Here is a 27,438-nt window from a genome sequence, read left to right as displayed (position 1 = left end):
ATGATTTTCGTTATGCGTGCGCGTGTGCGGGTCGTATATTTAAATGCATGCACGCATGCGAAACTAGGATCGTTAATTGAACGTCGATTCAACGCTTCTTTGTTTGATAATGCCTGTTTCAATACGAACGAAATATACATGCCCCCCCGGCGATTTTAATTATATGTACGGTTATTCGAACGAACGGAAATGAATATGAATTTTCAAGCCAATTGGGAATTTCCTCGATCGGTGTCCATAAACACGTTTGCGTGAAAAGGTTTCACGGAAAACGCGAGACTCCTTGGCACCGATCGTATATTTCACGTCTAATTAGCAACGCGGACGCCGGCCAAATTCGATTCGACTCGATTCGCCGTTTCGAGAGGGGAGCACTAACGAACGAACGAAACGACGAAGGTGCGAAGAGAAAAATTCCGTATGAATAATGGACGACAACCATTGGCAGATCTGCAGTCTGACCGCAGAGGCAGACTTACGTGTTTTCAAGCAAAAGCAAACGCCAGCCACAGCGAGGAACACGGCCAAAAGTGAGATCACGCTGGGCGCCAGCACGTGAGCGTCAAAAAACAAAGAGGTCTCCTCGGTTTCCGGCGGCTGCTCGTCGTGCATTCGATTACTGCCGGTCGGCGACAGCGTGCTGAACAGGTATTCGGCCTGCGTCGAGCCCGCGTTGTTGTACGCGGTGACACGGAGCTCGTATTTGGTGCCGCTTTCCAGGTCCAATATAGAGAATCTCGATTGCGGCGACACGTTATTCGACACTGCAACAGAATTAGGGTCGTTGCCGCGTGAAACAGACCGTAGCATGTTGCGTCCTATGGCGAGTTTCGGTATCTATTTCATGCACCAGGATTTTCGAGAGGCTTCTCTCTCCTGGGGATATATATATATATATACTTTTTTTTTTTTTTTTGTTTCCAGCCGCGCTGCATCTGCACTTTATTCTAGTAATCTCTACTTCATCGATTCGATTGCACAGAGAGATTAAAAATTAGTTTCTAAAGGTGTTTTTACATAGAAATCCGTCTTCGATGAAATTTAATTTCGTGATGCTTTTAAAAATTTTGACTAACTGTTATAATTTTGTGAGGAAGAAAGTACGACAATAAACACGGGCTCATTTTAAAATTCATTTCATTCTGGAATGTTTTTACACTAGCGAATGATCGAGGGAAAATATTTTTCTTCTCGAAAATAGTATGTAAAAACATCGGAGTTTCTTTCACGATTGAATCTACAATGAATTCGGATTCTTTCCTATACGACTCTCAAAAACTGTTCCGCCATTTTAATGAACTTTGAATAAACGTCTCGAATTTCCGTCGTCTGAGTCTAATATTCAACGAAGCAACGAGAGGAAATTAAATCTCAAGTTTTTTATCAAGATGTTGTTGCAAAAAAAAAAAAAAATCTTCGAATCCATTAGAGATCCAGTCGCAAAGAGAAAAAAGAAAAGTATCCCCACTTTGCTAATAAAAAAATATCTGAAAATAAAAACGAACGATGCATCTCGAAGATAAAAAATATTTCGAGTTTCAAACGAGTCCAGATTTATTGTTGCACAATTTTTCTTTCCCACTATTCCCCATTTCAAATTTCTAGCGTCCGAATATTAATGAGAGCCACCTGTACTTGGCAACGCAACTTACCGAGCAACCAAGCGCCAGGAAGTCTCCTGTACTCGACCACGAAGTACAACAGAGGGCAGCCCCCATCTTGCCAGGAAGTCAACTCCAATGTAACGAACGTCTGGTTCGCCTTGATTAGTTGATGTTTCGTAGGAGCAATGGGTTTCGTCCCATTTGTTTTGGCTGACTCGACCTTGCTGGCGCTTCCGCTACCAATCCTGTTGAAGGCTGCCAACGTGAACTGGTACCTGGTGCCGCACTGCAAACCTTCCAGCAGATGCGTGTTTGCTTTCCTATCAAGCATCACTTCCTCCCACTCGGAGAACTCTCGACGATAGGCCAACAAGAAACCCTTGATAGGGGCGCCTCCATTGTCGCCCTGTTTCCACTGCAGTTGGACCGCGTCGGTTGTGGTCCCGGTGGCGAGCAAAGTCGGAGGGGTTGGCGGCACTGTGCAAAGTTGCTCGATTGAGACGGTGATTCGATCACTGGCAAACGCTTGCCAAAACTAATTAGTCAAGTTATGAATTGAATAATCATGGAGTTGGAAAGCAAAAAGTGTAGCTGTTTTCTCTTAATCTGTGCTTCCTTTGACTGATTCTTGATTTATCACCTTTTGTCGACAAATTTCTTCCTTTCTAGATAGTGTGGCGGCCTATAGTTCCTCGAGTACGAGTTTCAAACATTGACTCGTACAAGCCATAAGTCGAAGTCTAACGATCTTCGATGTTAAGTAAACAGAGTGCGGAACACCGCTAGGATGGGTAACTGTCCGAGTAGAGTTATAACAATAAACGTCTGGGGTAAGAGGTTGCTGCCATCAGCCCCACTGATGAGTCTAGGCAGCGACTCTGAGACGAAACGCACAATATCTCCTCACCTTACCCAAATCCTACATCCTTTCTCCATTCTCGCACCAATTGTATATAATTGTACACAATTGTAGATACCATAGCAACCTTAAAGCCTTTCAATAGTTTTAATGTTTGGCAATGCACTAAAGTAAGTCACAGCAAATGGCCATTTATCCGAATTCGCTCGAACGAAATTTTCGTCGATGCTTGATTAACTGGACTTTCGTCGATTGAATCCGCTCATTTGAACACGAATCTCCCGATTATGCGAGCGAAAAGTAATAGCGAGGGAAATTGGCGTGCCATTATCACGTGAATTCCAATTACGCTGTTTGTCCCCTGACGAATTCGAATAAATGGAATTCTGCCGCGCATGATTTTACATTCACATACTCGGAAGAATTCAACTCTGTAATTGATTTATCCGTCGTCGACTTTTAATTTTCTTCGTGGAAACGTCTGGCTGCGCGACGACTTGCAACGATTTACAAGTTAACAAAACTTTCAAAGTACTTGGATGGAATTTCTAATTTACAAGGGACTGTTCAACGAATTTCTGAGCGAAGTTTCCAGGTGCGATCTATTCTTGCTCAGCTTGAGATACAGCGACGGTAGCCGGCGACAGGAAGAGAAATCAGAAAACTCGGCGCACGTCGCGGCGAACATATTTTCCCTGAAATCCGTCGTCACGTACGACCGCGAGGATTCGAACGACAGGGAAATCGTATCGTCGTCGCGTTCCACGTTCGATCCTCGTAACGTGACCAACTGTTTCTGGCAAAAGTATTCGACCCACACCAGCTCTAAGTATATATTGAATCATTGACAAGGAGTTACATATAAACTTGACTTTGATTATCAATCTATTGACACTAGAACAATTTCTATCAGGATATTCTACATACGAATCATCATAAATTAAATGACAACTAAAACAAATAGATTTACACAATTACATTTACACAAGAATTAATATTAACCTTGACAAGATTATCTGTATCTTTTAACCAGTTGTAAAAAGGAAGAAAACAAATGTGAAATTCATCATAATGACGACTCTCTTTAGAATCGTTCGGAATGGATGGCGAACATCTCCTGGAAGAAAGCACCGAGGAGCAGAGTCAGTTGTTAGTTTTAGTTAAGTTGTCAGTTGTAGTTAATCAGCTAAGCAGAATTACTCGGAACTAAGCTTAGTTCGTTCAGATGGAATTAACTGTCATCTCTAGAGACGAGAAACGACCGATCTTCTTAAGTACAGAAAATAAATCTAGAATATAATCGACGAAGTTCAAATCGAATTATTCGCCAACAATGATTTCTCGACGACAATTGTCAGGCAAATTGGCGCGATGATCCAGCTCGCGAGGAACTGAACGAAATTGATTACAAAGAAATTTTATTCTACCGAATAGTTCTACACCATCGAAGTTCATAATAAAATGACTGTCATAATAAAACAAAAGTCACTCAATTTACAGTTATATTAAATGTCAGTCATCAGTGTTCCAATACTTGCGCAATTATAACGACGAGCGTGTTTGAGTTACGTATTTTATTCGACGTGGAATAATTATATGACCGTCGAAATGGAAAATAGTTCGAACGTAACTTTTAACAAACCGACCTTTTTCCCATCGACGACCGGCTTTTTCGGAACGACTGCGGCCCATTCCTGTTCATTGCCACGATAATACGCGCGACACACGCGAGGCTGACGAAAGTTTGCCGGGAGGCGACGTCGATTCGCGTTTCCAACGTGGCCCGGTTGGTTGACCCGATTCGCTTCACCATCGTGGCTGTCCGCGACGGTATTATCCCCTTCTCGGTGAAACAACGTTACGAGCGACACGCGGTAAACCCTTTACGCGAGTTTCAAATGGCCCGATGCAAGAACTTTAAATCGAATGAATGGCACACCGCGAAGAAGGAATTTTTATATCGCAGTTTCAAACGACAAGGCTCAAAGAGGATAGAGGGAGCAATAAAATGATTTCACGTAGCTGCGGGATGTACTTGCCGCTAGCAAGTGAATCGAACGTAATTTAATGTAATTTAATTACGCGTGTCTCTATCCGGAAGATTTATCCTCACCGAGGTAAATTTGCATTTACGAGATTTTTTTTTACTTTCATTTTTCATGTAACCGTAGCTTAGAAGAAAATTGGGACATTCTACGTTCTAAACTTACAACTCAATTTCAATGCATAGAGTCCATAAAAGAAAAAAAGATAGAATACTATAAAATAGATTCGTATGAACTTTTAAAGAATTTCATGGATCGTCGAATCGTAAAACATCGCGTCTGGAAAACACGGAATGTACAATAATTTTTCTTCTCTGCTCGAGTGACCAACCCATTCGAAACCAATAAAATATCAATAAAGGTTATTAATCAATATCTATTCAAATTCCTCGAGAAGTGAAGAAAGATTTCCACTCCCTAAGGGATTGTCTTGAATACAATAAAATTTCAGCCTCGAATTAGAAGGATTGTTTCATTTATAAAATTATGAAACACACCACGGTAAAGCGATTAGTGTTAAATGAGGCATTCAATGATGAAGAATCTGGACCACCGACGGGATTTTTTTTTTTTCCTTTCAGGTGACTTCGTTCCACATACCTTGCACTTGCAGCGTGTACGCGATTTCATCGGAGCCAAGGGGATTCTTCACGTGGCAGGAATAGTTGCCCTCGTGCGTCCTCTGAACGTTCCTCAGCGTTAACGTGTTGTCCGGCCCGATGTCTGATCTATTGTAGAAAACTCATGATTACGTACATATCCTGCAGTGTTTTAAGTACCATGATTCGTGGATGAATTTTACGGAATTATATGCATACAAGTGATAAAAAATGAGAAGCCCAGATGGAAACTCGATCATTAAATATCAGAATGAGTTCTGTACTTTGGAGACTTTCTATATTATTCAGGTACATTGAAAGTACACAATGTTCCAGGTACAACCAAGAAGAAAGTGATTTTACATAAAAAAAAAGTATATAAAAGATAAAGAGTAAAATCTTCGTTCAAGTCATCACTTTCGACGAGTATTAAATTTGAAAATTTATCAGTTGAATCTCGTTAATCCTAGAGTGATCAATTGATATTCTACCTACGAAAATAAGCGAGAAATGGAAAATTTTCTCCGTTCATGGCTCTCATTTTCAAGGAAACAAAGTTTGAATATGTCCAGTTAAAAATTGGTCCAGTAAACGTGTACTTGATAAAGTTTTAAATCGAGTTTCCTCGAAAACGAAGCGTCTTGTGAGAAAATTATACGCTACTTGCTCTCGACTTATTTCCTCTTTATTATTCAGTACAGTCCAGAAGGGTCCAGAATCGGCTAAATTCAAGTACGGTTAATAAATTTTCTGAAAAAACAGAGCCTTAAATGAAAAAAAAAATTCCTATTCTTCATTTATTACTTTTTCACGTAGCATCATCCTTTTCTTGTGTGTACTATACAACACTTTTCAACTTTAGTGGTGAGTTCTTGATAATTCCTGGTTTGTGAATATTTATTATAATTTTGGCGACGGACTTTTTCAACTGGAATTTACGGACAGCAAGGTTAGATCACTTAGAACGGAAAAATATGCGGCGATTATTAGAATTTTGCTTCGCGGATATATTTTTCTCAGAATCTTCAGTGACCACTCAAAATAATCGCAAGTTGAGCTTTATGATTTTCCTTTTTATAATTTCCTTTGTTGCACGTGAACACAACGGTGCACACGTTTCACACTTACTTCTGTTGCAACTTGATGTCGCCGCGACGCCACTCCACCGTTGGCCGAGGGTTACCGACGGCGAGACAGGCCATATTGACGTCCATTCTCCACGGCATCAGCAACGGTACCCCGAACGATATTATAGCTGCTGGAACTAATTAAAAGTCCCGGTTATCCTTGCTCTTCGTTAAACTTCCTCCAGCTATGATCCGTGTTTGAGTTCACTTTCGAAACTTTCCTGACGTCCATTCTCCTCTCTCTAGCCCACTCTCTCTCTCTCTTTCTCTCTCTCTCTATTCTCGTTCCAGCTTCGACTTTACGTTGTTCGACAGCAGAGAATTTTTAATACGTCATTCGAGAAACGGCCGGCTGCAGCACCGATTTCGGCAAAGGCGAAATTTCAATTATTCGAACGATGTCGGGCCTCGGCCACTTCGATTGAAATGCATAATTCCCGGAAGTCTTCTATATATTGGCGGGGTCACGTCGATAGCGAAGAACTTGGAGCCGAGGTCGAAGTCAAACGTAAAGAATCGCGGGGAAGTAACGTCGATTAAACATCCTATGCATATGAAACGAGGCAATGAACAGGTCGTTGAAAGATTTATCAGCGACTTTTGCTCCACGGATGAATTTAGCCCGCGAGAAAGATCGATATTCATTACGGTTCGGCAGAATGAAGAGGGACGTCTTGTTTAGCTTTTACAAGACGCAGAGAGATTGAATCGCAGCGAGCGTACATTTCAGAACCGTCGTAATTGTTAATTCATGAAACGTAGCTTGGTCAAATAACCATCACCAAAAGCATTTTTTTCTCAAATCAAATTCTACACCTCGCTGTCGCACTAATGGCAAACTTTTACGAAATTCAAATCAAATTGTAACAAGTACAATGGCGCGCCGATATTTTTCGCAACCGGGCGCACAAAAAACGCCGGCGGTGTGTGTAATTGAATTTTAAAAACGTGAAAAGACAAACTCCGGCGAAACTCGAGCGAATGAAAAAACGGAAAGCGATACAGAGAGAGAGAGGTGGGAACAAGGGCGGAGAGGATGGAATATTGAGGTACAAAACCAACATCGCGCGGGCTGTTTCTCGCGGGAACGGTGGCTCACGAATTTTTCATCAAACTTCCACGTTCATTGGCCCAATTTTCCAGACGTTCGACGAATCGAGCGAGCTGCTCGAATCGATCCCTCCGAGATGCGGGAAAGAGGAGAGAAAGAAACAGCCGAGCGATGGCTATGAAACGAAGAAACGTTTCTTCTCTCCAGCAACGTGAAGCGAAGTGAAGTTTCGCGTTCGACGCACGTTGGCACGTACCAGTGCTGCTCAGCTGAAGTTTGATGACCGGAGTGCTAGGTCCCTGCCCCATTTTCGTCGAGGCCGTAACCCAGGCCTCGTAGGACTCGCGCAGCTTCAACCCGGTCGCCTCGTGATGCAGGTACTGCGCAGTCAACGAACTCTTAGTGATCTTCACCTCCTGGCCCTGGTCCAACACCCGGATATAGACGGTGTACTTGGTGAGGATTCCGTTGGGCCGACGCGGCGGCAGCCAAGATATCACCATCGCGTCCTCGTTACTGGTCACGGCCTTTACGCGCTCCGGCGCGTCTGGAACTAAGAACAGAAGAGCCGGGCGTAATGGTTGCCCCGGATGTGCAGCGGGCAGGAGAAAGAGAAAAGAAGAAAAACGAGAGAGAGAGAGAGAGAGAGAGAGAACACAGGAAACGTCGATGATCGATCGCGACACGGTTTAAATTTAGAATCGGCAGGGTGGAAAGAACGTCTGTCTCCGTTTCCACTTCAGCCTCCCCTTTTCCGAATCCAAGTAGCAAAGATTCGGAAATTCGTTGCATCGTAGAATCTTTTAACGTTGCACGTCGTTTCCTGAATTCGTCTCGTTCTCGAGGGGGAAGAAAATCCTCTCGAGTAGAATTTCGACGAGTATCGTTCCCCGTTTAAACAACAGCAGCAGCGACTCGCTAAGATCCAGCGATCGTTTAACTCTCGTTTATCGCACGCGATTTTTCAGCAAAAATCGACGAACTTCATCCACACAGAGAAACACGCCGCCCTTTATAATTTATATCCGCCAAAGCTGCGTTGTACCGAGCTGTGAAGCTCCTCTGTATTTATCAGCTCATTGACACGCAATTAAAAATCTCGGCTGTGTATCGGAAGCTGTCTGTTGCACGGGCTCAAAACGAATCGGTGCTTGGCAGCTAACAACATCGGTTAATAAAGAGGCGGGAGGCGCGGGATTCACTACCGCCGCCGAGTTTCTGCCATCGACAAACGTCCTCTGACCCGGGTGGGTGCCGGGCGTTTTCTTTGTGATACACGAAATTTCGATTACGCCCCCGGTGTGCCCCGTTTGCCGCGCGCGCGTTATTACGAGTCTCGCGATAACGCGATACAATTATTCGCGACCCATTTCGCGGAATTTCGACCGAGCTGGCGCGCGCGCACGTGTGGCAGCTATACGTTTAATGGAAAACCAGCTTGCTGTTCGAGTTTCCACCGTCGAATGGGAAACGAGAACCACACTCGGCGCGACGTTAACTTCAAAGGCGCCGCGAAACTTTCTGTCATTGACTCTTTTCGTTCCTCGTTTCCCCTCGTTAAACAGCCGCGCCGAATTCTCCGAAATTCGCGGCTGCAAGTGCCTCCCCTACCCCCGCTTCCGGTACAAAGCACCGCCATGATTGTCGTTCGAGCCAGCGTTTGGCTAGAAATTTTTGGACTCACGTTTCGGCTCTAGCTTCAACTCCTTTTGGGTTAAACGGCGGTGAAATCTTCCGCGCAGCGGCTGAGGGATATTTACCGAAGCCGCTCCCGATGGAAATAGAATTTTGTAATTTTGGAATTTCAACCGCGATTTTTCGGTAGTAAAACACTGGCTGTTCGCGCAATTTCTCGCGTTTTTTATAATTAAAATTTCGTTTCACCACGAGATGCTGCCGCTGAACGAGCGTTCAGACGAGACTTTCGAGACTAGAGATATGAAACACGATAGATTTGTTTTCTTGATAATAACTGCTTCGCCCGTGAGAAACAATGAAACCAAGCGACAAACGAAACATCGTGAAATGACACCAAAGAAACATCTGAATATCGAAGTGTGCGAAATAGCAAGCGACTACATGTAACTCGTTGTATACAAAGTGATAGCACACTGACGTAACGAAATGGTTAAAGAAACGCAATTAAACGAAACAGAAACGTAGGCCAGAAGGGTGTACGTTGCTCGTTCGTGTAAACCTAATTCACAGAAAATCGAAATCGATAGGATCTGGTCTTCGAGTAACGTCGGCTAATTCAAGGAGCTCGATAATTTTAGTACCTTCGGCCGATGCCGAACCACCAGCGCCCGACAGCCCATTAATGTTTCAATAATCCCAGCCAACCGGGTTCTAGCCGACTTACGTCCACGATCCACCCACTAAACCACCCTTTTAGCCCTCCAATCTCAATCCCAAAACGACAAACTGACCGACTGTATCTCGTACACTGGTATTGACCTATCGAAACATCAACAGCACGATGCACAAGCACCGACTGATCGAACCCGCAAGCTATCCCTACCCTCGACTCTTTCGAACGGAACTTTACTCGAAAATTTACTTTGCCGATGGCGCGACAGTGTTCGTTTCGTCATGGCACGGGAACAGGTGACCACACGACAATAATACATAGAGCAACGTAGGAAATGGTTTACCAGTTTCTTCGGTGGTGCAGGAAATCGGGCTGCTGGCGATACCCTCGCCAGCCCTGGTGTAGGCCAGCACCTGCACCGTGTAATTGGTGTACGGGCTAAGCCCGTGTAGCACGGTGCTCAGTGCATGGCTGATCTTCGTCTCCCTGCCTGCCTGCTGCTCGAGAACCACGCTGGCCGCCTCGTACAGCAACTTGTAGCCCTGCACGACCCCGTGAACTTTGTCGGAAGGTGGTGGTTTCCAGGTCACCTGGATGTTCTGACCGGTTAGCGCGGCGCACGCCATGTTCTGCGGCGGGGCGCTTGGAACTGCGTCAAATCGTATAACCTGTACAACTCGCTGCGAAAGCTGCTCGTACCGTGTTCTTGTATACAACTGTATATACACGTCATTACGGTGTATGTGGTCTATAGATAGAATGCGGAATTCTATATGGATAGGTTCGGCATGCGGGCGGCTGGCCACGACCGGTGAAAATTAACCTTCGCGGGTGGGAAGGAGGGGAGGGAAAAGCGAGGGAAAGCTACGATATCCTGGGTTGTTTCTGTGGAAATCCGAGGCGAGGAGGCGGGACGACGGAGTCGCGGCTCTGGTTACCGGCCGCGGCAAATGGCGTGACTAGGAGTTTTCAGTTTCGAGAGGGAAATTCGACGACTTGGTCGGACGAGGGAAGAGGTAAACCGGGTGTCGAGTGGATTGTTTTCGCGTTCCTGATTGGGGAGGGTAGGATTCCTCGAGTGCCAACTTCTTGAAGCGAGAAAACCGCGCGGGAGGGAACCGACCGACCGATCGATCGATCGATCGATCGATCGAACGGATCACTCGGCGTCGCTCGTTACTCGGAAAAAATCGTTTGCCTGTGTACACCGATACACGCGGCGCGTACTACAGAGGGATGTCGTCTGTCTCTCGTTAAGAGAGCGTGGGTCTCGCGATCTTTTCCCCACTGGGTCAAGTGTCAAACGAGGAAAAGCGGCGCGGCACGCGCGCGTGCACTCCGCACAAAGGAAAATACATCCACTCTCGTCCGTGGTTTTCGCGGCACGCGAAATAGGGGAGGGTGTTTTTCCCCTTGCAAGGAAGCCCGTTCGATGGCCAGCTGCGACAGTGCAGAGTTCTCTGCAAAACCGAGAAAAACTCGGAAGAGAAAATGGAACGCGGCTGCACGGCGGTTTCCGATTGCTCTCGACGGAACTTACGACAGAGAGAAATTTGTTCTGGAGAAATCCAACGGTCAAAACGCTGTTGTGCATTTTCCCTCTTTTTCCTTCCTTTTTCTTTCGCGTTTTTTTCTTTTCTCTTGTTTCTTTTTTTCTTTTTTCACAGAGACGTAGCACAATTGTAGCCGGGGATTATCGCCGGTTGACGGTCTCGTTGGAAAATGTGGCACGACCGTTTCCTCGAGTGTTGGCAAAGGAAAACCGCGCAATTAAGCGACGCCATTGTTTCAAGCGGAACGGACCACGGAAATCGCGCGAGTGATGGGCAGATTTCATGCATCGTGGATGTTCGTCGTTGAAACTTCAACTCTCGCGGCAAAGTTCGGTTAAGCGTATAGGGCGGATGGATGTTTCTAAACTGAGCCAGGAAACCCTCGAGTTCTCGATATTTGCATATTAAGTGGTGTTTGAAGGTATTATTAAAATTCCGTTATCTTTAATACTTATAATTTTAGAAGTAAGCTACCTGTAGATATAGACGCAACGTCTCAAGCCTTTATCATTTGCGTAATAATATTGGCAAATATTATACAAGCCGTAGATTACGAAATTCTCTTTCAGAATTCGATTCTACGTGAAACGTGATGCCTTCAAGTTCATTTCAGGTCGTAGCCTGTGGAATTAGTCAGACACTCTAATCTAAGATTGAATCGAGCGTGATTCGCCTTTAACGCGATTTATTTAAACTTAAACGTTAATTTATGCTCTTTCGTCTCGCGCACCTTTTATCACAGATGGTATTGCATATCGGATTTTCGGTATTCTCTTTGCAGCGGCATAATAAATACACTCGAAATACACTCGAGTCATCTTCCCTTTATGAATTCAAACTACCGACGAACGTATCATCCATCGTTGCACCTTCAAGAAGCCGAGCAGACGGAAAATCTCGCAAAGTCCAAAAGTGATAACGTCTAGTCTCTCGAAAATAATATCTTGAAACATTTTACCTCGGTGACGCGGATTTACCGATACAGCGCTGCACGATCGGCAAACTTCCTCTAATGAAAAGTAAACGGCGAAGTTTGCTTTCGGTAGCCTAGTAACTGGTAGCCTCCAACTCGCAAGCACGCCGCGCGTTCGAAAATTTTCCTAATAGTTCAATTTAAGGGGAGTTGGCGTTGTATCCGTGTAGGCGTCGTAACGCGAGAACTCGAGGGAAATAAAAGACAGCGGGATGATAACAGGATCGCATAGATCTTAATGGAAGGTGGGGCGTGAATTTCTCGTTGGAAATATTCTCGTGGCATGGCGTAACACCAAACAAATGGCCCCCCGCGGAAGTTTTCTCAGCGCCGGGGGGGGGGGGATGTATCGCTGTCGCGTGCTTAATCGTTTCAAACGAGGATGGCTTCCGTTTTTTACCGCGCGCGCGGTACGCGGCACGATACTCGGAAGGGTTGGAACTCAACAAGTTAGAACAACAGGTCATTGGGGTGAAAAATGGAGGCGTAAGTTAATGAGCCCCGCCTTGCGAGACGCGGCGTACATGCAAATCTTTTTTCACATCCGCGCCCCCGTGTTATTGCGGCTCCCCGCAGTTGTAAACTGCTCCCGTGGAAAATTAATTTCCACCGTTCCGCGGCGAAGCACGAGGAGGACCTCTGGCCTCATCAGCGACCGAGAACGCGCCGCATTTTGTTGCACGTTAATCCGGGAACTGCTCGGAGTCAACCGATTATCCTTTATCACGATTCGTCGAGGCAGGGGCGAGAATGACCTCGTTACAACTCGAAAATACCCGAACAAGGTATTTCTCATTCGCGAGGAAAACGATCAGATTAGTTTGGTTGCTTCATCTACTTGCGTATGTATTTTATTCTACAGGCGAAGGAACGTGAGAAATTACACGGAGCGTTGCGTTTTAATCTACAAATGCAATTACTCTCCGAAACTATTCGTCATTTAAACAAATATGTATTTTTTTCCAGAGAGAGTCTTAGTTTGTAGATGGATCGTGTATATGAGATACGAAGGTCTATTTTTTCAGGTGTAATCGTGTAATTTTCTTTGCGTCAATCGAAGCAGCAAGCCATTCCCACTAAAAAAAAAAAGTATTATTTTATAAAGTAAATTTCACAAAGTCTATCGTACAAAAGTACGACAATGTTCTTGTCTTTTATGCATAGATTTTAGATAAGAAATATCTTGTAGAGTTTTAGGTGTAGATTGGTTAATCTAGAAATGTGCCACATCGACTGATACGGGTAAAATTACGCGTCTATCTAGAGACGAATCAAATTACTGCTCTCTGAAAATAGAAAAACGATGCATTCGAGACATTTTTCAAATGGCGAATAGTTTCGGAGAGTAATTGCATTTATAGATTAAAACGGGACAATTTCTACATTCTTTCTCTTTTGCAGAAGCAAGCAATTTGCATTTGCGAGTTCGGTACGGTATCGTTGAAGTTTACATTAGCAAAGTCCCATTTTACTTCGGAACTCAACGTGTCAAATTCTACTAATTCGGGAATATCGATCTTATCTATTAAAAACGAAGAATATGAAGAGATACAGCAGTGGCCGTTAATAAGACGACGAAGAAAAGAAAATAGAAAATTCCAAATTTAAAAACGACTACACAACAAGACACACGCTAAGAACTGAAAGAACAAGCAAATGAGGAAAAGGGAGGGAGTGTGAGTGATGCAACGAAGAGAGACGAACAAAAAACAAAAATAAAAAGGGAAATAACCTTGATGTCGTTCGCTCACCGTCTTCGAGGGTCTGCACCGTCACCGGGTCAGATCCTGGGCCGTCGCCTTTATTGTTGAACGCCTTCACCACCACGCTGTACTGGGTGTACTTCCGGAGGCCGGTTAGCCTATAATCGTACGAACCGTCCCCGTTTCCCGTGATTCCCACTCTGGTGATGTTCACCGATTGATCATTCCCCCTGAAATAAAGCCACGGTCGATGTTCCTCGGTGCGGAAAGATAAAACGCGCGAGAAGGAACGCGCGGAACTCAAACCCATCCCCCGTGGAAATTGGAGCGAAAAATAGTCTTCTGATTCTTCCAACTTTCCTTCACCTCTTTCTGACGTATATATATATATATATATATATAGATATAGATATATTCTCAGTCGATATGAAATTTCCTTTTCTCGCAGACGAGAGTACGCGAGTCCGCCAGCCGCGTTTCGTCGCGAATTATAATCGAGAATCCGTGGAATCCCGACAGCGAAGGAATTCCATCGTTTCGGAATGGTTAACGACGAATATCGTTCGAGTCTCTGCCGACGTTGTCCAAGTTCTTCGAAAATCTCTCGACGAGAATTCGAAGAAATTTCAGGTCTCGCCGAGGTTCGCTGAGTTCCCTTAGTAATCGTAATATCGTAATACAGAGTTAGATTCGTTATAATGGAAAGAAATTGGTCCCACGGGTTCGTAATCCGGTTGAATAATCGCGAGCGCGAACGTCGTGGACCTGTATTGGACGTTTTTTTTTTTTTTTTCGTAAAAGTGAAAAGCAACGAAAAGAATTGGCGAAGCGAAACGTCCACTCGCGAGAACAAAATCGCCAGGCAATTATATCCGCGGCGGCGGAAAACGCGAACCGATCGTCGGCCCATTGTCAACGCGGGACTGCCACGATAATCGACCAAGACTCGACGATGTCTCTTTCCCTCAAAACTCGACGATCCCGGAGTGTGCTGGACAACTATTCTAAACAGCCGTAAGCGGATAACGATACCCGAGATTGGCGTAGCTGATGGTGTATCCGAGAAGTTCACCGTTCCAGAGGGATCGATCCGGTGGTTGCCAGGTGACCTTCACTTGCTGCGGTCCTAAGGGCTCGGCGGTAACGTGTCTCGGCGGTCCGCCGGGGATCTCGCCGTCCGTTTGGGCCTGTTGTCGCGTCGTTGGTTTTCGTCGATGCGATCGTTATATTATTCGATCGGGCGGAGTTGGCGTGGACCGAGTGGAAAGAGAGACACATAAGAAAGTTAAACGACGATGGCGGTCGTGCTCGAGCCGAACGAGAACAGATGAATATAATGTGACAAAATGATAAAAATTGCTTTCTTTCTTTTGCATTTTTTTTTGTTTTTTTTTTTTTTTTTTTTGTTTGTTTTTCTTTGAGATATGCTGAAATGTTTGATACTGACATGAAGGATGTCGCTTGGCGCTGATGTTCCAAGATGATTTTCCGCAAGCACCCGAAAGTGGTAGGAAGTCGCCGGTTTTAGAGGCGATACCAGCGCGACCGTGTTGTCCCCTGCCACCATCTTCTGCATGTTGTGCTCATGCCACACGTCTTTCCAGGCAAAAGGCAACGACAACGCTTAGAGGGCTTGTGCATCGTTGATCGCTAAGGTGGTCGACGGATTTACGACGCGCCGCTTTCACGCGTCGCACGATACATACAGCTATCTATCGAACTTTCGCCCCGAGATAGTCGCTACCACAGTTACTTTCCTTTTTCTTTCTCTCTCTTTCTTTCTTTCTTTTTTTCTTTCATTCTATCGACGTTCGTGGTGAAACTGCGCGCCGCGTTTTTTCAGTATCGTTTCTTTTTCATCGCGTCCTTCGTTGCACTCGCAGCGGCGCGAAAGGGGAAAAAATTCCCAAAGAAGAGGCAACGATCGTGTTTCCTCGTTGCGAAGTTCGATCAGCTTCCGAAACTTGCAGGATGAAAAGTTTATCGAATTCAATTTAAACTCGATGTGTCTATGTTGAACGCCCGTCGCAACGTGTATTCAAATAACGTCGGCAAACTTCCTTTCCTCTCGAAAGCCTTTGCAGTTTGTGGGAAACTTGCGTGAAAGAAGGAAAGGGAGGAACTTTTCGCGGAATAGCTTCCAAGGACGCAACTGTTGCGTCTCCTTTCTCGCCGATTTTATTAATCAATTTTCGTTTCCAGTTTTCGTCGCCGCTGACACGAGAGCAACGACGTTGACAGCGTTTGTCAAACGTCGCGATAGACGCCACGTTGGGGCGAAGTTATCCCATCCGAAGAAAGAAATCTAACTGACAGAAATCTAGCGAACCGGGAGGCAACTGTAATCCACCTCGAAGCAGTCGAAAAATCGATCGTGCGAACAAACAGACGGTCCGCAGTCGACGAAAACATCCAAAAAAAAAAAAAAAAAGGAAAAAGAAAATGAGAAAGAAAGGAGAAATTTTTTTTAAAATCACTGAAAGAGAGAGAGAGAGAGCAAAGTTTAACAAAGCGATGCCACGTGTTTTCGAAGTTTCAAAACAAGTTAATCGAACGTATTCCACCGTGATTGAACGAGAACGCAATATATTTCCAATATACGTGTTGCGTATGTTTTTTTTCTTTTTTCACCGCGTGCCCTCGAATACTCGTTCGAGCGGATGAAAAATTCATTGCTACGACGCTTTAACCCGCGTGTGGCCGAAAAATCGGTAAGGATGAATAATTAAAATCACACGCGTACATTCAACTTGAACCTCGAGCTTCGAGGGCACGAAAGAAAAAGGACGATATTTGTCGTCGACCGTGGATCGATGAAACGTTCGAGATCGCACGGTCGATGCATCGATAAGGGTGGAAAGTGGTAGCAACAAGAAATCTCGGGGTGATAGCGTGAGTGATAGCGAATACCCGACTCGGTGCTTGCCCTGAAAACGTGTTTCACGCGCGTTCACACCACGACAGGCCGCTGCCTTTCCACGTGTTAAGTTCGATAATTTAGCGGCGGCCAGGCGATTCGAGTCGATTAGGCGTAAATGAGGACATCCGAAGTTAACGAGGGAGTGGATCCTGAGGGCGGATGCGCGATGCCTCGGCGGAGAAGGAGAGAGCAACAAAGAGGGCCGAGGAAAGGAGAAGAAGGATGGATGGAGTTTGCGCGCGTTCAAAAGAGGAATCTCCCCAGCGGCGGAGAAAATAAAGAGAGGAGACAGAAAGCGAGGAGAAGAAGAAGAAGAAGAAGAAGAAGGACGACATCGACTTTGCGTCAAACTTCGACTTCCTTTCTGCGGCGTGTGGCTTTGTGAATACCATGACCCATTCTTCGCTTCGTTCGATATAACCAGCTCCTCTCGCCTCTAGCTCGATTGCTCGAGAAAGAAGCGGGTCGTTCCGCGCGACGTAATTAAATATCGTCGAATAACTGTCGAACGCAGACTCGCGGCTCGGTTCTCCACCCGGTGACAATACTCGTTTGATTCGTCGGCTATCAAAACTGCCGGAGGATGAGGCTTTCGCGAAAATTGAAAAACTTTCGCCTCCGCGAGTGTACACGTTGCAGTCCGCGACCGAAAGACCGGCTAGGAGCTAAGGGAGAGAGCCGAGACTCCCCCGTCGACGCTTCGAAATTAATTTTCCCATTAAAATGTAAAAACGAATTGGGGCTGCGAATTGGCCGGTGTCGCGCCCGCTCAGAGGGATCGTCGTTTATTATTATTTTGGTCGGCCAACGGCTCTGCTCTAGCCAGGAGGATTCCGGCAAAGAAGCGGAAGTCGATCGGAAGGTGGAGAACTGCCTTGGAAACTGCGCAGCTAGTTGCACGAGTCGACCAATGGTCCGCGCGGTCCAATCAGTGACGAACGAACGCGAAAGAAACCACGAAATTCTGGTACGTGCGATCGCTATCCCGGATTGATTGTACATTGTTTGCTATATCGCGCTATAATTTCGTTGCCTGCGATTGCCTCTGCAGCCAGCCAGCCAGCCAGCCAGCCAGCCAGCCAACCAGCCAACCAACCAACCAGCCGACCGGCTATTGATTAAACTTGAGATCCAGCTTGACAGTTCAATAATGGAGTCTTAATGTGGCACTGTCGAGATATTACGAGTCAAACTCCTTCCGACGGCCGGGCCCGTAATGAAACGACGATTGTGCCGGTTGTGGATGGAAAGCAATTAAAATATAGAGACCGGGCGTAGGAAATTCGTGTAAACAAAAGAAAACTGTCGTGGTCGCGTAATGAAATTCTCCCCTACCACTGTGGCGAAAACTCACGACGGAAAAATCCATCAGAAAATTTTGATGCGTAGAACTACTACGAGTAAATGCAAATGTGAAAAACGTATGTACGTACACGGAAAGTTTGGAGATTTTGCGAATAACACGTTGCACAAAACGTTTAAATCATACTCGATGCCAATTGTACGTTTGAAATCGCCGTTCGCGCATGAAATTTTTTTGAAATGTTCCCGCATGCGGAAGCTTCTCGAGCGATTGGAACGCGTCGATGCATGAGATCGTCGCCGATGATTCTGCATCGATGTATAGAACACGAGGCTGGGAAAAGTAAGTTGAATCGAGTCGAAACGAGCCCTCCAGTTCGGCTCCTCCGGGACGGCGGCACTCGGTCGGCAGCCGTGAGGCGATATTGCCCTAAATATCCAGAAATCTATAAGAACCTTTTCCTGGCTTTGAGCACGAGTCGTGTCGCGGCATCGATCGGCAAACGGACAGAGGACTCCGGGCACAGCGTTTCTCAAATTTCACACAGGCTGGCTGGCTGGCTGGCTGGCTGGCTCGCTCGGGAAACGAGCTGGGGGTGCTCGAGTTTCGCGATCGATTAAGAAAAACTCGGCGAGGGTGGAGGGAATCGAGTCGATGACGGAAGAAAAGGTGGAAAGGAGTTACGAGTAGAGAATAGTTATCCAGTGAAAAATAACGAAGACGTGACGATAGCGACGGGGTATGAATAACGTCTGACACGTTCCCCGCGGAAATCGTTATGAACGAGTCAAACGACATCGAGGCAAAGTCGAGGAACACCAAGATGGATCTTGGATGACGCGACGGGATAACACCGTCACAAGGCGAGAAGAGGTCGCTATTTGAATTCCAAAGAAGCTTTCAGAGAGTCTTTTTCCCGGCGTAGATGTCAAAGCAATAAATCACCTGGTTCTATAAAGATTCAGTTATCTGTATCTGGCCCGAAGAAATAGGTTAGTCTCCTCCGGATCGATCTTCGGCTTTTCTCTCGAATATCTGGAATTAATACACCACTAGCGTATTAAGGTTTTTCACCAGCCGCGAGCTAATCTCTCATATTTTACCAGCGGTGATACAGTTGAGCGTCGACCATCTGCGAACCAGTAAGAGGATGGTTAAATTTGAGAAACGCTGCACCCATACCGGAAGGGATAGAGGTATAGCGTTGCCAAAGTTAAGCAACCTGACTGTAATCCAACAACGTTGGCATATCTATTTCCTTTAGCATATCGGCTTTCATCGTATTACGGGACAGGTAGGCGCCAGTAAGAGCCTGCGTGAAACGGTCGAACAATCGCACCCAAACATTTGCATCGAACGTTCGCAAATCTTTGTTGAAGATTTTCGCAGTTGCGATTTTCAAAAAACGGAGGATAGAGAGGAAAACTTGAAAAGAAGAAGGAAAAAAGAACAAGAAAATACGTCTTTCGACCTCAAACTGCCTGTGAGAACATTTCTCTTATCCAAAGGAACAGTCGCCGATCTCGCGAGAGTGGTGTGAACACGCTTAGGAACGTCAACGAGTGCACTATGAGTGTATGCGAATCTAGTGATAGGAATGAGTCTGGCGTCATAGTACGCAGCGTGAATTTGATCCCGATTGCCAATTCCGAGTCGGCACAATGCCCACGGACCGATGCGAACGCCGATCCGTGCGCCATTGATACGCGTATTTGACTACGATCAATCGATGTTACGGCGTGGTACACGCTCCCGAGACACGCCTCTCTGTCTCGAGGCAAGCTGCAACGTCGCAGGAAAGCTCGGTCCAGTGACCTTCTCATTTCCATCCCATCAAACGGAACCAATATACCACCGCGTCGAACCACCGATCGAGTTCTAATTCGTTTCAATTAAACCCCTTCAGCGACTGTCAATCCGTGTCACCGGTCTCGGCAAATTCTTCACGCTACAACACGCTCTTGCGTCGAGCGAAAGACATCGAAGACTACACAGCCTCGTCGTCTGTTACTTTATCGTCGCAGTCTAATTGTCCGCCGTCTAATTTAATTAATTCGAACGGTTCTGCAATCATAGTCTCATAATTCCTTGTTAACTAACTCTCCGGCGATTACACGGCCAATTGCGGTTCAAAGGGCCGGGTAACTTCGTGTCGAACGATCGGAAATCGTTCCAACTTAATTGATATTGGGGACACGTCCCGACACGCTTTCGAAGGACTGCCGATCGATCGATCAGTGTACAATAACTGATGTAACAAAATTTTCGCTGACGGAAAAATTTAATAGCAACTGAAACACCAAGTCGATCTCTGCAGACGGTAAAGAGAAAAAGAAACGGAAAAAAGGAGCCGAAATATCTGGTGGCGAGCTTGCAGCGACGTACAGCGTCCCGAGTGACGTGCATCGGACAACAGTGGCCGTTCCTCGATCGATAATCACACGTGTCACCCGATACATCGTGGGCGGCCGTGTACCGCACGCGGCGGACAAAGCGAATCGGTCAACCTACCCTGCGCCTCCTTGTACTGCACGATGTAGTTGGTTATAGGGGAGCTAGCGTGCGCTGGATCCTGCTCGCTGGACGGCGACGACCAGGCCAACAGCAACGATCTGCTCCCTTGCTCGGCTATGTGTAAATTTCGGGGAAAATTCGGTGGCTCCTGAACTAGCAGTTTGATGCTCGCCCTCGCATGCCCATAAGCATTCGTCGCTACGCACATGTAGTCCCCACGGTCTATGTGGTTCGCTTGGGTGATTCGCAGCTCGGAGATCAACCTTCCTGACACCTTCTGGTTGTCTATCGTGTATCTAGAGAAGAGACAGTTTCGTTAATTGCAAGCCCTGGATAAGTATTATCCGTATACATTCCACTATGATTTTCATAGTAAAGCGAAAAATTTGTTTGTAAAGTGTCGACGTTTTAATTAAGCTGACTCAATTCGGTAAGAGGACATTGTAAAATTTGTTAAGAGGTTTGATTCATGGTTCGGCAAATATGTTGCGACATTCTGTGATAGTTGTTTCGATGAACCACGTTTCAACAAAGCTCGTCGAAGAATACCTTTGTGATTGTGAGCAAATTGTTGTTATTTAATATTATTTGGTAAATGTTTATTTAATATTATTTATTAAAATGTTTTCAAATTAATTTTGACATCGTTAAGAAATATTACGTAGGATAGTCCAAATCACGCGATAGAGTAAAATGTTCAATCACGCGTTTGTTAAACTAATACCTTAAAATTAAATTCATTGCTTCGTTTTTTTGTAATGGATCGTCAACTCTACACACTTTTCTTATTAATCATAGTTTTCTGCACCGTTACAGAAATTACAAGACATACTTACAAGAAACAGCGTGGAACGTATACAGAAAATAACCAAAAAATTGTGTTAAAAATGCGTGTCAACGAAACGACTGAGTAACTTTAACAACAGATCAAATTCGTTGCCTCGAACCACGAATGATCGATCAAACTCTGCGTACATACGTCTCATTTGTCGATCCCGGGAGAGACGGTTATAAATCGCGTCTTCTTGCGCGCGATGAACGAACAACGAACGCAAACCCTCCGCGGATTTAACAGATATTATTCTAAGAGATTGCATCGCTCGAAATTATTGACGAAACGCCCGCCGTACCGCCGGCGCTCGAGTAATTTTGCGTGAGCGAAAGTTAGCGGGCGACGCAACAAGGGATGAGCCGAATAATTTCGTAATGAAGGAGCACGATGCCGAGCGAGCTGTTGAGGAAAATGTTCCGCGGAAACTCTCCAAACTATGGCGCTCAGTCACACGCTTCGTGGAGCGGAACCAGCGTACTGTACCGGTCTGAATCCCCCCGAGGAAAGACTCGCTTGAATCGCGTCTATCGTTATCCCACGTTCGACACTTAAAACTGGAAAAATTTCGAAGAACAGATCCTTCTGACCTCGCCTCGACGATGACGACGACGACGACGACGAACGCGAACACGAACGATGTTAATCAGTCGGCTTGTCTCGATGGACTTGTGCAATTAAGCCGTGCCACTGTCAATCGAGATCGATGGGAGATCGAAGCGTCACTCTCATCGATCGTTCGCAGTGCTAGCTGCGGCGTGCGTGCGAGGGAAGGGGCTTGATTAATTTCGATACAAACCTAACGTCGTAGTTGGGATCGACTCTGCTGTCACGTGCACGCCAACTGAGATCAAGAGGTGCGTCTCCTTCGGCCTCGCAGCGTAGTGTCACGCTCTCTCCTCGCCGCACCGACTCCTGCTGCGTTTTCACCGATACTTGAGGGCCCGCTGTTTCGAGAGAATTTCAAATTGCTCGTCTGTTCAATTTCTCTTTTTTCGTTCGGAGGAACGTCACGCAATCTAATCGGCCCGTTGACCAGAGATCGAACTAGATGATCAAGGATCTACTATATATCTCTATGTCGCCAACGACGTGTTACAAATTTAGAAAGAAAATTTTGAATTTCTGCGTCGAGAGTGACTGTTAAAAATTCGACCGTCGATAGAGATAAGAGTGAAACATTTCCACGTGTGTGTATCCGCGTGCCCGATTCACCGAGAAATATACGATCAGATGGAACAATAAAATGTAAAATCCATTTTCCTCGAATTGCATAAATTGTATCCCCTTTTTCGCGCGACTGCAGCCAACATACGGTCTACGTTCCCCGTTACATCATCGCGTTTCTCTCAGCTAGCTAATTGAAATAAAATCGAAGAAGTGAAATAACGTCTCGTACTGTCAAAAAAAAAAAAACATTCTTTTCTTCTAACAATTACAATGTTAAAAAAGCAAACAAAGGAAAAAAAGAAAATTTCGTTTCATATATACCGTACCAATTAAAAACTAATTATTAATGAAACATTTTTTCGCGTTAACGTGGCTCTGACTCTTAATAGATGAGTTAAGCTTAAATCCACATGGACGTTAGATTATACGAGACAGTATTCGAAGCGGAACGCGCTGTTTTCAGGGAAAGCAAACCGTAACTGCACCGGCCTCGCGAGACGTTCCCCCTGTATGGATCGGGAATGGGAATAGCGGGTTGGTTGGGTTGAAATTCGGCCACGAAACGAAGAATTTCGGGGCGGCTGGTCGTGGCCGGAATCCCAAGTTCGCGGGGGCTGACACAGATCCAAGCAACGGTAACTCGGTGTTGCGTGAATATTTTACCGTGAACTGTTAGCCGAATGAGCTTGCTGAGGCCGGGGCCGATGCCGTTGCTGGCCTGGCACAGATAGAAGCCGGCATGATCTCTGGATACCCGTGAGATCACCAAGGACCCGTTTCCAGCAACCCCAACTCCCTCGGTGCCGCTGTATCCCAGCTCTCTGTAGTCTCCTGGTGTATCGCCTGGATGTTTCGGGGGCAAGCAACCATTATTCGTCTGAAGTGACTCTGTATTTTGATCGTTCGTCGTAACAATCAAGGAGAACAAGAGCAACTGCTTTTGTTGGTTTCTGCCCCAATTACGAGGGAAAACGTATAAACCATGTTTCCTTCGAAACATTTCCATCTTCTTTATTTCAATTCTCAGAATTCCTCTTTAAGACGACTCACGACTCGAATCGTAAGGTGAAATTGAAATAGATTCTCGAGGAAAGAACACGGAGTGGTCGATACTGTTTCGACTAGTCGAATAGAGGACGTTGGTCTGGAAAGATGGGCACGGTTATAGTCCGTGCCACAGTTACTTATAGCGTTAATCCCCCGCAGTAGCAGACCATCCAGTAATCTCTCGTTAGAGCTTGCCTTGCTCGTGTCAAGCATCTCCTCGCGACTGATAGGATTTTAATACACCAGCCAGATTAATTTTCACCATCCTATTTACCACCCTGTCGCACTTTCAATTTTCTATATGATGTCTGTCCCTTCCTTGAGCAGAATCATCGACTAACGGATACTTGAAACGAATATACGCAAAACGAAACAACGAATATCATTTTGTTGTTACGACGTTGTTGTGTTATTGGGACGGGTATTATCGCCAAATAATTCCACGTTGTAATTTCTGAAATATGTAATTCCTGATTCCATTATGTTAATGTTATCAACTGCGCCGGTGAATATATAGATTTCCATAAGCTCAGACACACATTATTCAAGAGCAATTGAAACTAAAACAATTCTGGCAGCAAGCGCTGTTATGCTTTGAAACAATTTAGCCACGTTGTTTATGATTCAAATGTATGCAAATCAATATTTAAAATTCAAATTAACGTTTAAAATTCAAAATTAACCGTGTAAAATACAGTATTATTTGTTCTCGTTACGAGGTACAGGTGCCTTGTTTTTCAATTAAAAAATAACAAACCGAACGGAATCGTTCGCCGCTTCGAGTATACTCTATCGATCAAAATTCAATTTATTAATTTATCGATCAATTTATTTCATCAAGTTTCATTAATTTATTACCTCAAAGTTTGCTTTAAACGTTGTAAACAGTTGCGAAAGATTGTCTCACAGTCAATCGAGAGACCCGTCCCTCGAGGAAACACGCAAAGTCGAATTTTTTTTGTACAACTTGACGTCTGTTTCGTCTACGAAACATCCAGAGACTTTCGAACGTCCTGACTTCTCTGTCAAACAATTTTTATCAAAAGACAAAAATTCGCTCCCCAGCGATCCAGCGAATCGGCCCGAGTAATTTCCCGAGGAATTTCAAGCGCCTCGCGGGACGCGCGTTTATGACGTTACAGAATTTTTCAGCCAGGTATCAGAATATCCGTCGGAATTCGCGTGGTGTCGTCGCGCGCACTCCCGCCATCGACAGGAGCGAGGGGAGAGCGTTAGCATTGCGGCGGATCAACGTCATCCGGCATTCTTTCCGATACAATAAACATCGGGAAACGGGTGAATGTCCAAAGGAAGCCCGGCGTTGCGTGAAAAGATACAACGTACGTGAAAATACGGTTGAAAAGTACTTCTTCAGTTCGGGCTTTCGACATTCGATATACAGACACGTCGTCCACGTATCGAAAAGATCACAAATGATTTCGGACAATAGTTGATAAAACAAACAAGTAAATAATTACAGCAGGTAATAATTACAGCAGGTAACTGCGAATGAAAAAAAAAAACATTCCGCTCTGCTACTACAATTGTTTACGCCTGTGTTACGCTTTGTTGTTGCGTTAGCGTATAATTTCAACGATATGGAGTCGTTCGATTAAGGGGGCAGGACAGTTTGACGGGCCTAAAAGTTACGAATACTTTGGATGGCTAGTAAAAAAAAAAAAGTACATATTTGATTGACACGAGCTTTTGCGGTTTATTTTAACGCATTGTAAAAAGCAACATTAAACAAGAAACAAAGAGGGTATTTAATTTTTTAACGGCATCCTTTTACATAACTTTTGAAAAGTACTTCTTCAGTTCGAGCTTTCGACATTCGATATACAGACACCTCGTCCACGTATCGAAAAGATCACGAATGATTTCGGACAATAGTTGATAAAACAAACAAGTAAATAATTACAGCAGGTAACTGCGAATGAAGAAAAAAAAACCGCTCTGCTACTACAATTGTTTACGCCTGTGTCACGCTTTGTTGTTGCGTTTGCGTATAATTTCAACGATATGGAGTCGTTCGATTAAGAGGGCAGGACAGTTTGACGGGCCTAAAAGTTACGAATACTTTGGATGGCTAGTAAAAAAAAAAAAGTACATATTTGATTGACACGAGCTTTTGCGGTTTATTTTAACGCATTGTAAAAAGCAACATTAAAAAAGAAACAAAGAGGGTATTTAATTTTTTAACGGGATCCATTTACATAACTTTTTTTTTATGTTGCCTATCGGTGTGCGTGATGCCAGCCAAACAGGATTAGTTGCAGCAAAAAAGCAAAAAATGTTCGAAAGTAAACAATACTCTCAAGGGACTGACGGGATCCAACATTTTCATTTTTGTGAAAATTATGAAAACAGCAGCTATTTGTTTCTGATGTATCGAATTTTGATGTATCTATTGTTTTTATGCCAAAAATTTCTATGTTTTTTTGTTTATATTTTCCGAAATTGTTGAAAATTAAAAAATCGTTCGATCGTCAATCTCTAGTAAATGTTACACAAAGATACGTACCAAGTTTCACAGTAATCGATTTGTTAGATTTCGAGATATCTTGCACACCGTTTTTAAAAACCTAGATCCGAGAAAAACGCGTATAAAGTTTTAGAATGTCATATTTTTCATATGTATTCTTCGCTTACTTTTTTTTATTTATATATCGCGGCTCACAGTTCTTACAATTCACAACTAAATTGAATCCAAGTCCCCGATTATAATTTAATATTATTATAATTTATTATTAATTTATAATTCATTTTATAATAATATTAATATTTGATTCACCAAAAGTTATTATATTTGAATCACACGAGTTACACTTTATAATACTGCTTAAAATTGTAAACAGTGATACAAATTCAGTTATTCTATATGATTTATTATTATACCAAAATAAATTTATTTTTTATACCAAAATAAATTTATTATTATACCCAAAATAAGTCATTTTAAAGGCTAGGACCTTTTGTATCTTATTTCTAAGACTTCAAGCTACTATTTAAAACAAAACAAAAAAGAAAAACCAAAAAATCGATTTTTTTGAAAATATCAAACTGCCCTGCCCTCTTAACAATTTTGATTGGCTCAATTCTTCGAAACGTATCCGTCGTGTAATGAGCGATTTAACTTTCCTCGGAATTGGAACAGAAGAGGAATCATAGTGGAGCACGGGGCAGATGGGCCGCGATCAAGGAAAAAGAGAGGAGGAATTTCATTCCCGGCGCGACTGCTGTAACGTTCGCCGAGCAACGAACCGGTGAAACTAATTGTACTACCGCTTCATTCTACCGAGGGTCGGATGGCTTATTTCAGATTGAACGGGACGAGGAGTTGGAAACGGCCGATCAGCGAAATTTCTGATGGATATCTTCGTCAACCGCTGCCAACCTCGGGTTAAATATACTCAGCAGCTGTAACTTGATGAGAACGACCGATCGATCGTCGTCGCGTAAAAGTCAGCCAGAGTTATTAAACTCGTTCGAGAGGGAGACGGCACAAAGGGGAAGTATCTGGAAGTATCTATCCTATCTCTCCGAGTTGTGTGTTCCAAGGTCACTGGTTGATAAATCTCTCCGAGGTTGAGCAACAGTCGTTTCCAACGGCAGAATTATCAACAACGGATGATAAGGCTGGCTCGGTGCTTGTAGATCGAACCTGCGAATCGATCCCGTCTGTTAGAATTTTAAATTTTTCCCACCGCCGTCGCGAGAATTCCTCCTCGTCTCCGTATTTTCCTTGCTCCGCGCGCCACAAAGTCCCGCATTTACATATTTCCTCTGGAATATTTTCGGTTATAATCCCGCCTGAAATTGTATTGCCA

General features: G+C 44.5%; 1 protein-coding gene across 5 annotated transcripts in view; it reads right to left on the bottom strand.

The window, feature by feature from the left end:
• The window catches only part of LOC122528924 (Down syndrome cell adhesion molecule-like protein Dscam2), a 59,681-nt gene that overhangs the window by 5,465 nt on the left and 26,778 nt on the right, over positions 1 to 27,438 (bottom strand). For all 5 annotated transcript variants that reach the window (XM_043654566.1, XM_043654565.1, XM_043654567.1 and 2 more), the window contains 12 exons: positions 23,225 to 23,404; positions 22,191 to 22,338; positions 20,560 to 20,858; positions 15,273 to 15,421; positions 14,858 to 15,012; positions 13,874 to 14,055; positions 9,940 to 10,245; positions 7,542 to 7,838; positions 6,236 to 6,371; positions 5,109 to 5,236; positions 1,653 to 2,081; positions 480 to 764 (listed from right to left, as the gene is read on the bottom strand). In XM_043654566.1, coding sequence (XP_043510501.1) covers positions 480 to 764; positions 1,653 to 2,081; positions 5,109 to 5,236; positions 6,236 to 6,371; positions 7,542 to 7,838; positions 9,940 to 10,245; positions 13,874 to 14,055; positions 14,858 to 15,012; positions 15,273 to 15,421; positions 20,560 to 20,858; positions 22,191 to 22,338; positions 23,225 to 23,404 — 2,694 coding nt within the window. The remainder of the gene's footprint in view (positions 1 to 479; positions 765 to 1,652; positions 2,082 to 5,108; positions 5,237 to 6,235; positions 6,372 to 7,541; positions 7,839 to 9,939; positions 10,246 to 13,873; positions 14,056 to 14,857; positions 15,013 to 15,272; positions 15,422 to 20,559; positions 20,859 to 22,190; positions 22,339 to 23,224; positions 23,405 to 27,438) is intronic.

The sequence above is a fragment of the Frieseomelitta varia genome, unplaced genomic scaffold, assembly GCF_011392965.1.
Source record: "Frieseomelitta varia isolate USP_RPSP 00005682 unplaced genomic scaffold, Fvar_1.2 scaffold_269, whole genome shotgun sequence".
Classification (NCBI taxonomy): Eukaryota; Metazoa; Arthropoda; class Insecta; order Hymenoptera; family Apidae; genus Frieseomelitta; species Frieseomelitta varia.
Note: the sequence above shows the minus strand (reverse complement) of the source record. Positions and strands in the feature narration are given on the sequence as shown.